General features: G+C 42.9%; 1 protein-coding gene across 2 annotated transcripts in view; it reads right to left on the minus strand.

The window, feature by feature from the left end:
• The window catches only part of CHD7 (chromodomain helicase DNA binding protein 7), a 148295-nt gene that overhangs the window by 57418 nt on the left and 76805 nt on the right, over positions 1-14072 (minus strand). For both annotated transcript variants that reach the window (XM_066578291.1, XM_066578290.1), the window contains exons 4-5: positions 2941-3115; positions 1943-2080 (exon numbers count right to left, since the gene is read on the minus strand). In XM_066578291.1, coding sequence (XP_066434388.1) covers positions 1943-2080; positions 2941-3115 — 313 coding nt within the window. The remainder of the gene's footprint in view (positions 1-1942; positions 2081-2940; positions 3116-14072) is intronic.

The following is a 14072-nucleotide window of genomic DNA, read 5'->3' on the forward strand; positions in this document are numbered from 1 at the left end:
CAACCTTAAGGGAGGCTGACAAGATAACAGCACTTATATTAATAAGACATTTTCATGATAGCAAAAAGGGAGGAAAAAAGGAATGAATCCGACATTAAAGCAGCACTTGGCTAGTTAGTAGAGTCCAGCCGTCGTAGAATCGGCTTTCTATTAAGGCAATTTTCTGCTGACTCAGTCTCTGGGAGCAATTCTACATCAGGAAAGAGAAGACTGTAATGGCTTGTGATGGTTCAGAGAACACTTTGATTCTCAGATGCCTTAGCTTCTGCCATGGTAGATACCTGCTCTTGAAAACTAGCAGGTTATCAACATTTACTTGCCTACACAAAGGCATGTAGCCCCTTTCATTAATGACTTACACCTAACATCTCAAGCTGGTCACGCACGCAAGATTGAAGCGGCTGAACATAAATTTTGGCTCAAATGATGGAAGAATCTCTCACATCTGAATACCCTAATACTTCTTTGTTGACATGGCATTAAACGTCCATGATACTTGGTTCCAGAAGCAGTGCAACATTTATGCATCACAAACCCATAGGTTCTTCATCATGGCACAACGATGGGGCAGGTTGGATTTCAACGTGCAGTAAACTTTGTTCCTGCGAGAGATAAGCCTCTTCCAGGAGGATCTCACGGACAGTAATCTCAGGTGTATGGCCAGAGTTTGGGCTTGGATACATGTGGTACTTAAGGTCAGTATTAAAAAAGTTTCAGCAAAAAAGGAGACTAGAGGGAAAGTCAATCTTTATTCGTCTTTTTGAGAGGAACCAATCCCTTGATTGGTGAAGAAAAAGTTCTAAGAGAAGGTGGGCTTGAGGTTAAACCGTGGATGTGAACATGGGATAGCCTATCAAAATGTGTAAATCTTAGGTATTAAAGATTAGAGCAGGTCAATAGCACTAAAACAAAATATACACCCTCCTACCAAAAGGGATTGTTCACCCCAGCAAGAATCAAATGTAGTATTTATTTAATTACTGTATGGTTGATACTTAGTGGCACCTCCCCTTTGGCTGTAATGGCATTGGATACTCTCCATGGCATACTTCCTACTATCGTCTAAAACTTGAACTGGTATCTCCCTCCATTCATCCTGCAAACATCTGTTGAGTTCTCTCTAAGAAAAATGAATGCGGTTCATATTTCCTGACCCGACATTGCAGTTAATTCCAAAGATGTTCAACAGGGTTCGGGTTTGGACTCTGTACAGGCCAGTCTAATTCTGAAAAATCCATAATCTTCGAACCAACATAAAATAGTGATGAATTTGTGACAAAGTGTGTTGTCTTGTCAGCAGCACATTAATGTCTAGAATGTCAAGGTACAGCTGTGTTCATGGTTCTTGTTACTACAACCAGGGGACCGAGACCATGCCATGTAAAACATCTCCATGCCATAACAGAACCTCCATCGAACTCAACTGTTGGCACAACACACTCCGGCAAAAGGTGTTCCCCAGGAATCTTCCACACTCCAATAGGTCAGCACCATTCGTGGTCCCATAGAAGTTCTTCCATTGCTCAACTGTCCAATGACGACACTCTTTGGACCATTGTGGATGGGTCAAAGCATCTTTGAGAGAACTTGTCAGACATTTGCAGGATGAATGAAGGGAAATCCCAGCTGAAGTTATCAGACCTTCGTAGAAAATATCCTACGGAGAGTATCTTGATGACAATAGGACTAAAGGAGGCCCCAATAAGTATTAACCTAGGTAAATAAATACTTTTGATTCTTAATGAGCTGTCCTATTGCTTTTCATACAATAGTGTACAATGTCAGGCATACAGCACTATCTACTCCACAAAAAGCGCAAAATGCCCATCTGGCAAAGACTGGATTTACCCGAAAACACCATTGCTAAATGCGAAGCCAAGACACAGCTGGGACATTCAATTGCATTTAGGGCCATGAAAATGTTAAAGAACAAAATCCTAACCTGCTGTTCAGATTGTGATGTGTTTGATGGAGAATATCTTCCAGTGAGATCTCCATCATCAGGCTCATCATCAGAAATCTTAAACTCCAGATCTTCAGTGTAACGTTTCCTCTTAACCTGTCTGCTAGAGCGTCTTTTCTGAAAATTAAAAAAAGGAAATAAAAATTTATTGTGCCTTCTCATAAGTTCATACAGCAAAACAAACAAAAAACAAAAAAAAAAAACATGCTACTCAAGTTGTTCATATTCTTAGCATGCAGCGCTGTACTCGCAATGTATACGGCACCTGTTGATTGTCACCGCTGTGTTGGGCATGGATGCACAGATAATTCAGCAATTACAATGAAGAATCAGCGCAGCAATCGTTTATTTCTCTATAATTACAAAACTACTGCTTCAAACACATAGAAATGGGTCATGCAAGTCGAAAACTTTACTCGCTGCATGTAATCATAACCAGCAGAGAACGTCTTGTTGAAATCAATGCACGTGACTAATTACGGCAACTTTTTTTTTTTTTAAGTAGAAAATAAAAAAATATTTTTCTCTGGAAAGATTTTTTTTAAATTTGGGGGAAAAAAAAGCTCTGGAGAAACAGGTTATAATTAGAGATGAGCAAGTATACTCGCTACGGGCAATTGCTCGATCGAGCATTGCCCTTAGCGAGTACCTGCCCGCTCGGGAGCAAAGATTCGGCTGCCGGCGGGGAGCTGCAGGGGAGAGCGGGGAGGAATGGAGGGGAGATCTCACTCTCCCTCTCTCACCCCCGCTCCCCCCTGCTGACTGCCGCAACTCACCCGTCACCCGCTCCGGCAGCCAAACCTTCTCTGCCGAGCGGGGAAGTGTTCGCTAAGGACAATGCTCGATCGAGCAATTGTCCTTAGCGAGTATGCTCGCTCATCTCTAGTTATAATGTATCGAGAGATGGAAACAGGGCAAGTGAACGCTCATTGGCCATTTTTATACATTTCTAGCAGCAATTTCCAGCATCTCATTACCTGTACGCCAGAGTCATCCTCTTCCTCTTGTGGCGGGGAAGAGGTAGGAGGAGGAGTAGTAGTTGTAGCAGTAGTAGTAGCAGTAGTTTTGTCCAAATCTGAAGCTTCAACACCTTCAGGCTTAACTTTTACAGCTTTCTTCTTTTGTGTGCTTCCCTCAGCATCAGACTTATTACTGGAATTGAAAAAAAAAAAAAAAAGCAACTTTAATACAATTTAGTTTGTTCCACAATCACATGGCAGAAAATGACAGTAAGCTCTGTTCACACTACATTATATTCTTATAGGGAATTGATCAGCTTGATCATAATGTCCTATCTGCAGGCAACATGCTATAGAGCAGTAGGAGCGGAGAGGACCGATATATAGTTTTATGGGGAAAGATTCAGTAGAACTTCTATTACATTCATTTAATCTTTGCTCATTCTGAGATGAACAGTCCAATGGGCGGAGCCATCAGTGATTGACAGCTACCCCTGTATGCACAGTCCTACATAGATAGCCATCAATCACTGATAGCTCCGCCCATTGGACTGTTCAGCTAAGAATGAGCAACGGGTAAATGAATAAAACACAAGTTAAACTGAATCTTTCCCTATAAACTATATATCAATCTGCTCCGCTCCTCCTGCTCTATAACATGATGCCGGCAGTTGTTCCAGTTGATGTATTCCATTAACAGAGCCTTTACAGACATGGAGCCGTATTAGAATGGTTCCCAAGTTCCGATGTATTACATGCAAAGTTCCCATTCAGTTCAGTGAGAACTTTAGGTGCAATACCAACCCAGTCCACTGCAGTGGGATTGGCGCTGTGTGCTTCCTGCACACATCAGATCTGTGCACAAACGCACTGGCCCAGCAAACAGCTGAGCAGCAGAGGTTCTGGGCAGCGAACCCTCACCTATGATGTCCTATTCTGATGATATACCATCAGTATTTTAAAGCTGGACAACTCCTTTAAGCTTTGTAAAATAAAGATAAAAAAATGCGCATCAGGGTGCTCATGTTACTGGCAACACAAACACAATCATCCTAACAAATACAATGAAATAAAATATAAAGAGACAGATTAGCCCCCTGCTTTACAACAAAGAAAGGCCACGTATCTTTTAGGGAATAATAGCAGGAATTTGAAGCCTTCACAGCAAAAAAAATGAAGAAAAAAAAATCTCATTTGAAAAAGCGCCCCATACAACATATTATCCAGCAAGTGTTCAAGGCTGAAGGTGAAGAATGATAAGTGGTATGCATTTTTCTGCTATAAATCGGGTCATTACAAAGAATTACTTTTTGTGGGGAAAAAAAAAATATATAAAAAAAAATTTATATATTATATATGTATATATGTAGTCAAACCACTTGTTAGCGTGACTCCTTTAACTCAATTGAAGGTAAACCCATTTCCGTTACAAACATGGTAGAATTGACAACCATTATGTAAACCCTCATTAAAAGCCTTCTATCTCCGTCATAACAAAAGGCTGTGAAACGCGCGCATGTACAGACGGCAAAAAAAAGCCTCTCCGAGGGGACGCCAAAACTTCCGACACGCATTAAGAGGGCTAGATCATAGCAACCTCACTTGTTGACTGGCCAAAAGAAAATCACTTGGCCCAGTAGTGAGCTGTGTGTTGCCACAATGTATTATCTTAGAAAGATAGAACATTCATGAGATTAAGAATAAAGGTTCTTCACACTCCCATTGTCAAAACTCTGTATTTTCTTGATGTATGAATGTGGTAACAGCAGTGAATGGAGTATCTGATATGTCCCGATAACGAACGTCCTCCAAACCGCAGCTTTACTGTATATTCTGTGTATTGTATCACTGGCACATGTTGGATACATTGGATAGAAAACTCCTTGAGAACCATATGAAGAATGCGCAAATAGTTCTTGGCAACTCTGAATACAGACTGCCATCATTACCAATATCTAGACGTGTAAAGATCGCAATTGGGGTATTTCCTCCAAATAATTAAATTAACTTTAGTGGATTCCTTCGCTTTTTTCGGTTCACCTTTATCTCGCATAACCAAAAACCGTGCAATAAGATTTATACAGGCTAAAACTGGGGTTTCCTAAGATGTCCTAAAAAAACGTAACTTCAGACACATGGGTCAAGAAGAACCGCATCAGGTGAATATTTCATGTATATACAAATATGTGCCCAGGTGATTATACCTCCTCATACCAGCAGTATACATGCAATAAAAATAAGAGGGGCGGGCACTCCAAAATAGGCAAGGTCCTTCATATTAGTCATTAATAGGCCATTGTCCAGCCAGGCCAGCGGGGAGCCGACGGCCCCAGCCAGGCCAGCGGGGAGCCGACGGCCCCAGCCAGGCCAGCGGGGAGCCGACGGCCCCAGCCAGGCCAGCGGGGAGCCACGGGCCCCAGCCAGGCATGCAAAATCAGCGGAGATTCCCAAAACATCCTGATAGGACACCTATTACTAAGATTAGCTAGTGGGACCCGGAGGCCTCCCAGACTAGAGTTTCCTTTCTTTGTTGCCCACAGAAAAGTTTCCATTTTTTTCGCGAAGATGAAATCCAATCATTTAACATTGCCACATACCAACATGGCCGACATTACAGTTTGCAGGTGAGGGGTCATTTCCGTGACTGTATAATATAGAAATGGAGCAGAACATTTAATATATCATGTTTGACAGAAGAGAGGGATTATGTATTGAGTCTATTGAGTATAAATTTCTTGCCAAGAGTCGTAGTGCAGGCAGCAGCAGCAGGGGACAAGCCTGAGAAATATACAACTTGTTGCTTGTATTTTGAATAAAGCCTCTTTCATCCTTATCTGATTACATTCTCTGTGCTCCACTACCAGCACAATGAAAGACTATTCTGTTAGGACATAGCACCGCAAGTTCAACCATCCCCCCTTATATGCCATACAGAGCATCACACATCCCAAGACCAGGCCAATTCATGTATTCCAGAAACCACTATGCAACCCATAGACACATAACATTAACATCATCATCTTCTTAAATAAGTTATAGAAGCTCATCGGAACTTTTACTTGGCACATTAATAGATTACACTACAAGAATGGGGAGGGACCGGGTAATTTGGGTGTATTCACATAATACGCAGCATCTAACTTTGCCTATGGTAGGGGAAATTTAGGAATACACAAGAGTATAAAGTAGTTTTTAGATGGAGGGCAGAAACCACATAAAATCAAAATTCTTCTACATTCAGATTTGGCCAAACTTTTGCAATTTGTCCACCAAGTACTTGACAAATATAAAACTGATAGAAGCATTGTAGAAGGTCCTATTGTTACAGTGCCAGATATGAACATGCTGTACTGTATACCCAACTTGTGCCATCATACCCCAATATACACTCATTGACAAAATAAATAATGCACCAAGCAGAGGTTGTTGGAATCGGATGAAACTTTGTATGTGTCAATGTAATGATGATATATGTAAAAGATTACAGCATCAGAAAGGATACGTTTATTGGGGGGAAAAATGGACAATTCAAGAGGAGACCGGTTGTAGCCGTTGGGCCGGTTGTAGCCTAGAGACATAATGAGGTACGTGGAGGCATATAAGCTCCGTATGTTATCCTGCAGCACATTTGCCCACGGATGTTGCAAATGAGCCTCTGAATTCTGCACACTCGTAGGCTGCCGATGCTGGCATTCCAACGGATCCCATAAATGCTCGATTGGCAACAAATCTGTCGACCAGGCAAGCCAAGCAAATGTGGCAACCAGCGGAGGCATCCCTGGGAAACCCTTGCTGTGTGTGGATGAGCCTCATCGTGCTGAAAAATGCCTGTTGGAAGCCCTGCCAAGAGAGGCAACACATGTGGCCGCAGGATTTCCAGCACATATCGTTGAGCTTTTAGTGTCCCTCGATCACAGACTATCATATATGATGGCTCCCTAGATTATCACACCAACAGTTGGGGAAGTGTGTCACTCTACAGCCAAGGCAGGATTGAAGAGCTCAACATGAGGCCTTCATACTCTAATACAACGGTTGTCCGCTCCCAAACAGACCCTGGATTCATCACCGAAGAGGATACAGATCCAGTCCATAGCAGTCCATGTTTCTTGTTCACGATACAACTGCAAACAAAGGTGATGGTGTACGGGTTTTAATGTCAGAAGACGCAATGGGTGCCGTGACACCAAGTTTCCTTCCGCTAAGCACCTGGAAATGGTCTGCAGAATTGTGTAATGATAGGGACACCTGAATGGCGGGCAACGTAATTGTCGGATAGGCTTGTGTTTATTGGCAGATCAATGAATCTCTCTGCTGGTGGTCATTATGGGCCCTGTTTGCCATGTGTGCATGCCCTCATAGAACTGCTTCCAACACCTCCTAGGAGCTTGGTCAGAACGGCCTAAATGTCGGGCAATTCATCAAAAATGACCGTCCTGCTTTTCCCATTCCAATGATGTTCAAGTCTGTTAACTGGGCAAGACGTCTTGGAGTTCATCATAGAGGCAAGTCTAGTAGCAGTCAGCGATCTCCCAAGAAGTAGCTTATCAGAGTCTTTTATAAGGCAACGGGAAGCACTTTCATGGCCTCTGTGGTAAGACCCCGTGTCTAATTACTCCAGAAACTGTAATCATTAACATATCTGTCTGAGACATGACATACTATGAGGCTTTGCAGCATCCCAACAAGTCGATCTGGGTGCATTATTTTTTTTGTCAATGAGTGTAATATATCAAGAGTCCAATATTGTGACGCTTTAAGAGAACTGGCCCACATATTGTTAACTTAACTCTCACACATCAATGATTGTTAAAAATATTACTGGACTCCTGCTGGCTCATTAGGCACTATACAACTATCCATGGAAGCAGTGCCCCTAGTGGCCATTTATGCATTAAGACGTCTCTCTCTCTCTCCTAACAGAAATAACTTTTCAATTAAGTGTCTCACAGATAAGTATATCTAATTTTTACACCAGCAGGAGATGTCCTACAAACGAGAATAAAGCAAGGTTTTCATAAGAGTCTCCCAAGTACTGCAATTGTATTCCATATTTATGTAAGAGAATATCATTAGGGAACGCACTTTACTTAATTGTATAAGAGAACTAGGACATGTGAACTTGGATAGTATTCGCCTATTAGGAAGTTACGAGGAGAACAAACTTTTTTTCCTACTTTACAAGTAGCGGTATAAAGTGATTATCTGATGTACAAGCGGCTAGATCTATTACATCATGGGTCTTCACAACAGAAGATTATCATGGGGGGGCGAGGGGCAGGGTGCTCAAGACAAAATTGTACGGGACTGCGGCGGGCTAAGTCCTGAGTGCATGGCCTGAGCTGACATGTCTGCATCTGTATTAAGTTCCTCTCAGGTGATGACATCAGCGGTTCTTTCATCATCTGTTAATTTCTAACAAGCCTGTGGTTTCTGTCTGTTTTTATGAGCGTGACACACTGGGCTTGACCCATATACACACGTTTCCTTTGGGAAATACCTCTTTGCCTCCTGCTTATGTAATAACTGCTCATATTAGGCACACGCTTTGTGATCACTTACCTTAGTTCATACAGGGTGCAAAGGAAAACAAAAAACTTTACTGCGAATTCTAGAAATGTGTCCTTCGAAAGCAATTACACAAAAAATAGCTTCAAATTAAGGGAAAAAAAATACAAAATGTAGGTTTTCATTCACTCCTAGCCATATTACATATAAATAGTGCATGCTTAGCAGCGGTATCGCTGGCTTCATTATAGACGAAAGAGGTGTTAAAAACAACATGCTTAAGTTTGGGCTAGATTCTGGCTGGTTTGTAGCGCTCATTTTTGAAAATAACAAAACTATGCCGTTTTGTAAAAACACTCGCATGATTACACCTTTTAGGGCAGCTTCACACGGGTGTATGTGCGCACATATTTACGTGCGTGAAAATTGGCACGTGCAATTTACAAAGAGAAGAATCCATTGGTTGCAATAGGTTTATCCCTCACTGTCCATTTTTGCGTGCGAATTAGCCATGCGTTGAAAAGAAAAAAGTTGCATGCTTTACTTTTGTGCGCATCTGCAAACCAAAGATCCCTATAGAAGTCTATGGGGGTGCACAAATATGTGCACAATACGGAATGGGCTGCGCGATTATTTAAAGAAAAAGAACAGATCTGGAGCTCAAAAGGCTTAATAAGCATTTAAAATTGGGCACGGTTGTTTTCTAGAGATGAGCGAGCATACTCACTAAGGGCAATTACTCGAGCGAGTATTGTCCTTAGCCCGTACCTGCCCGCTCCGAAGAAAAGATTTGGGTGCCGGCGCGGGTGAGAGGTGAGTTGCGGGAGTGAGCAGGGTGGAAGAGAGTGAGAGAGAGATCTCCCCTGCTCTCCCCCGCCGCTCCCCACCCCCCGCTGGCACCCGAATCTTTGCTCCCGAGCGGGCAGGTACTCGCTAAGGACAATGCTCGCTTGAGTAATTGCCCTTAGCGAGTATGCTCGCTCATCTCTATTGTTTTCCTTTCGCAAAAAAAACATGCCCTGCAAATGCAAAAAGTATAGTAAAATATATGGATATACACGCAAAGGGAAAAAAAAAAAAAAAAAGACTTGTTCATAGCGGAAATACATTGTGTTGCAGTGGTGTGCAAAAACGCATATGCCAGTGTGAAGCTGCCCTTACACTGGGTGCCCACTAGCAGTGTGTTGGAGCTGCACCCGACATGCTCAGGAATACATGGCATCGGACAGAGGCAGGACACGGACCTGCATCGCCCTGTCCTATCTCTCATCCGTGAATCAGACAGGAATAGGACAAGCCATGAGTTTTTTTACATGGACCATCGGAAGTCGGTGTTAAACAGTTAATGTGCATGTCCTCGTGGGCACACAGTATAATGGGGCTACACCAGTGCTCAGCGGGCCATAGGCCAAATCCACATGGCAGTATTTTGATCAGTATTTGTCGTCAAGTATGTGCAAACCAAAACCCAGAACAGAAAATCTCATGGAATGAGTAGCTCGTCTTCCATGTTTTAGACCCATTCCTAGTTTCAGCTTACAAACACTGACGCTGTGCGAAAGTGACCCAAGTCTTCCTTTATTGACAGATTTTTTTTTTGCAGTTCTCCCTTTGCAAAAAATGGCGCGATTGTCACGAGTCTTTAGTTTTTTGTTTTTTTTCCTACCAATTTTTTTAGTGGTGTTCTCGTACGGATATTGAGGCTTTTTTCCCCCGATAGAGAAGCCTATAGAAAAGCAACAGGAGAATAAAAATAAACAAACACGCATACATAGAGAGCTTGTTGTGAATAAAGCCATGGATCCAAGACACAAAACCCTGGAAGTGAGAAAAAGTGGCAGAAGAAAAAAAAATAATAATAATACCACACGTGTATATAGAACGTATCATAACTTCATGGCTTCCTATTGACCTGCTGCTAATATTTGACCACATTGTGGGTTTTTGGTTGGCAAAACAGTGTTCTTCTTTACAATTGCACATGTGAGAACCCCCCTGCTTTCCCCATGGCATCACCTAGCAACGAAGCAGAATCCGCAAGCTTTTCACAATGTGATCGCGGTAGGGCCGCGGATTGGACAGCTTCCATTGACTTCAATGGAAGCAGTCAGTGCGGAATCCGCACAAAAATAGAGCATGCTGCGATTTTTCCTCCGCTTTTAGAAACCGCAATTGGTTTCCAAAAGTGTGCAGGAAGAATCGATTTCCCATAGCATGCTGAGTGCCATTTGCTGCGGATCTGCAGTGGATGCCCGCCGCGGATTCCACTGCAAATATCCAGCCGTGGGCAGTTGCCCTAGCTGAAAGGTCGAACTGGACCTGTGCCAAAAAAAAAGCATCAAAATCTGCACTAAAAATTGTGTGTATTTTGGTGTGGCTCTGCGCCAAAATCAGCAGCACAAAATATTCTGCGGAATTTCATGCAGATCCACACCAAAATCCATAAAAGATGCCTTCAAAAAATCCCTAAATGGTGCAGAATTTCAAATAAAAAAAATAAAAAAAAAAAAGGATACACGCTGACTTTCACGGGGAAGTAGTTTGATCCGTGAAAAGGGATCAAAATAGAACAGGCTGCAATATTTTCTTCTTTTAAAAGGCAACATCAGACCTCACCGTAATTTACTTTAATGTACCGTATACAGTCAGTAAAAAAAGAAACGGACAGAACATAGTGAAAGACCCCCGAGGGACGAAGAGGGATCTTGGAAGATGCTGGAAGTTGTAGTGGCAGCCACTCTGTTGGAGGATGACACAGAAGTCTAGACCCTTCACAGCACTTTGCAAATGCAGGATGATAAGACGGCGCAAAAGTTTACTATAAAAGGTTAAACTTGACACAAAAATAAGTAGAAGGGGGGGGGGGGAAAACCCTGGTGTCCCTCTGAGAAAGCGATGCATGCCTCTTCCCAACTGTCCTGGTGTTTATAGTGCACATGGACAGAAGTCTCCCGTAGCATGAGGCTCCATTTCCAGCCTTTATTTCCGCTCTAACTGCCACAAATTATACAACACTACAGCTGAACGCTGGGCCCCTTTCCTTTCATCTGCACGCCAAGAGCAATCACATTACCCTGGTAACCAGTGCTCACGTGACCAGCACCTGCTCTTTTGGCTGGATGCCATTGACTCAAGCCATCTGCTTCCCTCAATCAGCTTTCAAACATTGGCAACACCTGCGCTGCCGCGTTTTGTGGTCCCTTTTATTTATATATTTTTTATTAGTATCCAAGTGAATCAGTGCAAAAGGGGGAGATAAAAAAGAAACAAACAACATTTTTTAAGAAGTAGAAGGCATTTAAAAAATAAAAAAAAAAAAGCTTTAACTCGTTACCTCCCTGTAAGGAGGGCAGGAACTGAAAAGGGTCAAAAGTAAAGAGGGCCGGTGGCCAGTATTTAAAAGGTTAAACATGCCCAACCCTACGAGCCCCCCCCCCCTCCCCTGAGTGACTAGCTAGAGGACCAGAGGCAACTTTCAGTCTCTCCACTCCTTCTCAAACATACAAAGCAGTAAAGAGGAAAATCAAAGCATTCCCTATAAATATTCATGAACGGCGTTCTTAATTTTATAAAACAGTTCATCTGTAAACAGGAGAATTACGGCTTATGGGGAGGGGCAGAACACAAGAGCCACTTATATCATTTTTATCAATCTGCTTACTGTGGTGTGACATGCAAAAAAAATAAATAAAATCTCTGAAAACCTTCCCAAGACACTAGATTTCACTATTGTGTTAGTGCCCAATAAAGAAAAACAGGGAACATTTGCACTGGAGAATGGCATAAAGTGCAATTCCCTAAAATGTGCCTCCTGTGTGAGCCGACCCATTAAAGGGAAGCTCAATGTGGAATCTTGCATGACTTCTGATTGCTTCTAAAGTTTCCAAAATGGTTAAGACATTTCATTGGTTAATCCCCCGCCTTCTCCGTGTCCAACAGGGACAGAAGTTCCATGCAATAGCAACTTTGAGCCGTATGTGAGTTAAAGCATGAACTTTGCCACAAAGTTACTGCAGATTATGGCCTGTGCATGGCATATTTCTTTGTGGCAGATTTTTACAGTGGCGTAGCTATAGGGGTTGCAGCGGTCGCAAGTTCTGTTAGGCCCCTAAGCCAAGGATCCCAAAGGCTGCCTTTGCCACTGAGTCAACCAGGACTACCAATACTGTGGCTCACCTACAAACGACAACTCTGTTCACTAGTATCTTCAAATCACTCACATGCTTGTTTGGCGCAACTTCTGCTCCCACTCTGCTGTTCGGCCAGTATTTTTACTAACAGCTTGGCTCACGTTGCTGGTGCCAGAGTGGCCCGACACTTCCGCTCAACTCCTACTGTACTAACAGGACAGTGGGGTGAGGAGTCAGGCCAAGCGAGCATGTGAGTGATTGAAGATACTATTGGCTGGAGTTGCAGTGCAGGAACCGACTGGGAGGGTTGCAGAGAGGCAATACATAGTACTTGTGTGGAAGTCACAGAGAGGCCACTTTACGTCTGTGGGGTTTATAGAAGGCACCACTATACTAAGAAGAGAGTTCGCAATATGCACCATTATACCTGTGTAAGAGTTCGCACAGAGGGGCCATTATAACTGTGTGGGGGTTCACAGAGGTGTGACTTTACATGTATGGGGTTGTAATAGTGTGTATGGAGCACTGAAAGGATGGAAAGTGTGTGTAGGAAGAAGTTGTCAGTGGTCTGGGCCCAGATGGAGGACAAAAATAAAAAATGGATGTCACCAATCATAGAAGACCTCATCTGAGATCACTAGAGGTACCTGAAATGTAATCACCATTACTGCAGAACTTGTATCTGACCATTATATGGTAACTGTATTATTTAGAGCCGCTGTATCAATCAATGAGTATCAATGCATCAATGGGCCAAGAACGTGAAGCAGCGTGAAGTTCAGAGTGAACCATAGTAAACAGCCAATGGGAGCCCATTAGACTTTAGGAACCCGCCTCCCCGTTTTCCTCCTGATTTTTACATTACGTGTGGATTCACCCCGAATCTGCTCATACACGTGAACACTGCTGATCATTCATCCATGAGTAGTTCATATGAATGATCCCAGCATCAACACGCCAGACTAAACTGGACCATAGTAGAATTTTAATAAAAGGCAGCAGCCTTGCTTAAAGGGGCAAATCTGCTGAATTCAGCCACTCATGCCATACACATTGTATTTTCAGCCAACCACAGGCGAAAAAACTTCAACCTGATAGATCACCTCCTTGGCAAACAATCTGCCGCCAGCCGTTGTGAATGGTCGTTCATGTATGATTTTCAACAGAGGTCGGTGAAAACTGACAAACTTCTATGTGTATGAGCAACTTAAGGCTCCTTCTACACCCGCATTTGCTGTTTCCACCCTTCTACATCGCGGCAGTGTCAGATCAGCCATAGGACAGACGCCAACTGACCATAATTGGGGCCGCCAGGTTATTATCGTTCTTCAGGCCAAAATGGTCAAAAACCCCTCTGAAAATAGTGCAGCATGCTGTAATAGATGTGATGCAGGTTGATGAGGTTTTTACCATAATGAACCGCCCCATGTGAACGCACCTCAAATCAGAGTGTACCATAACTTTATATGTCAGAAAGCTGTAAGGAACTAGTTGTGCCGCGCTTATTATCCC

Source organism: Eleutherodactylus coqui, chromosome 9 (genome assembly GCF_035609145.1).
Source record: "Eleutherodactylus coqui strain aEleCoq1 chromosome 9, aEleCoq1.hap1, whole genome shotgun sequence".
NCBI lineage: Eukaryota > Metazoa > Chordata > Amphibia > Anura > Eleutherodactylidae > Eleutherodactylus > Eleutherodactylus coqui.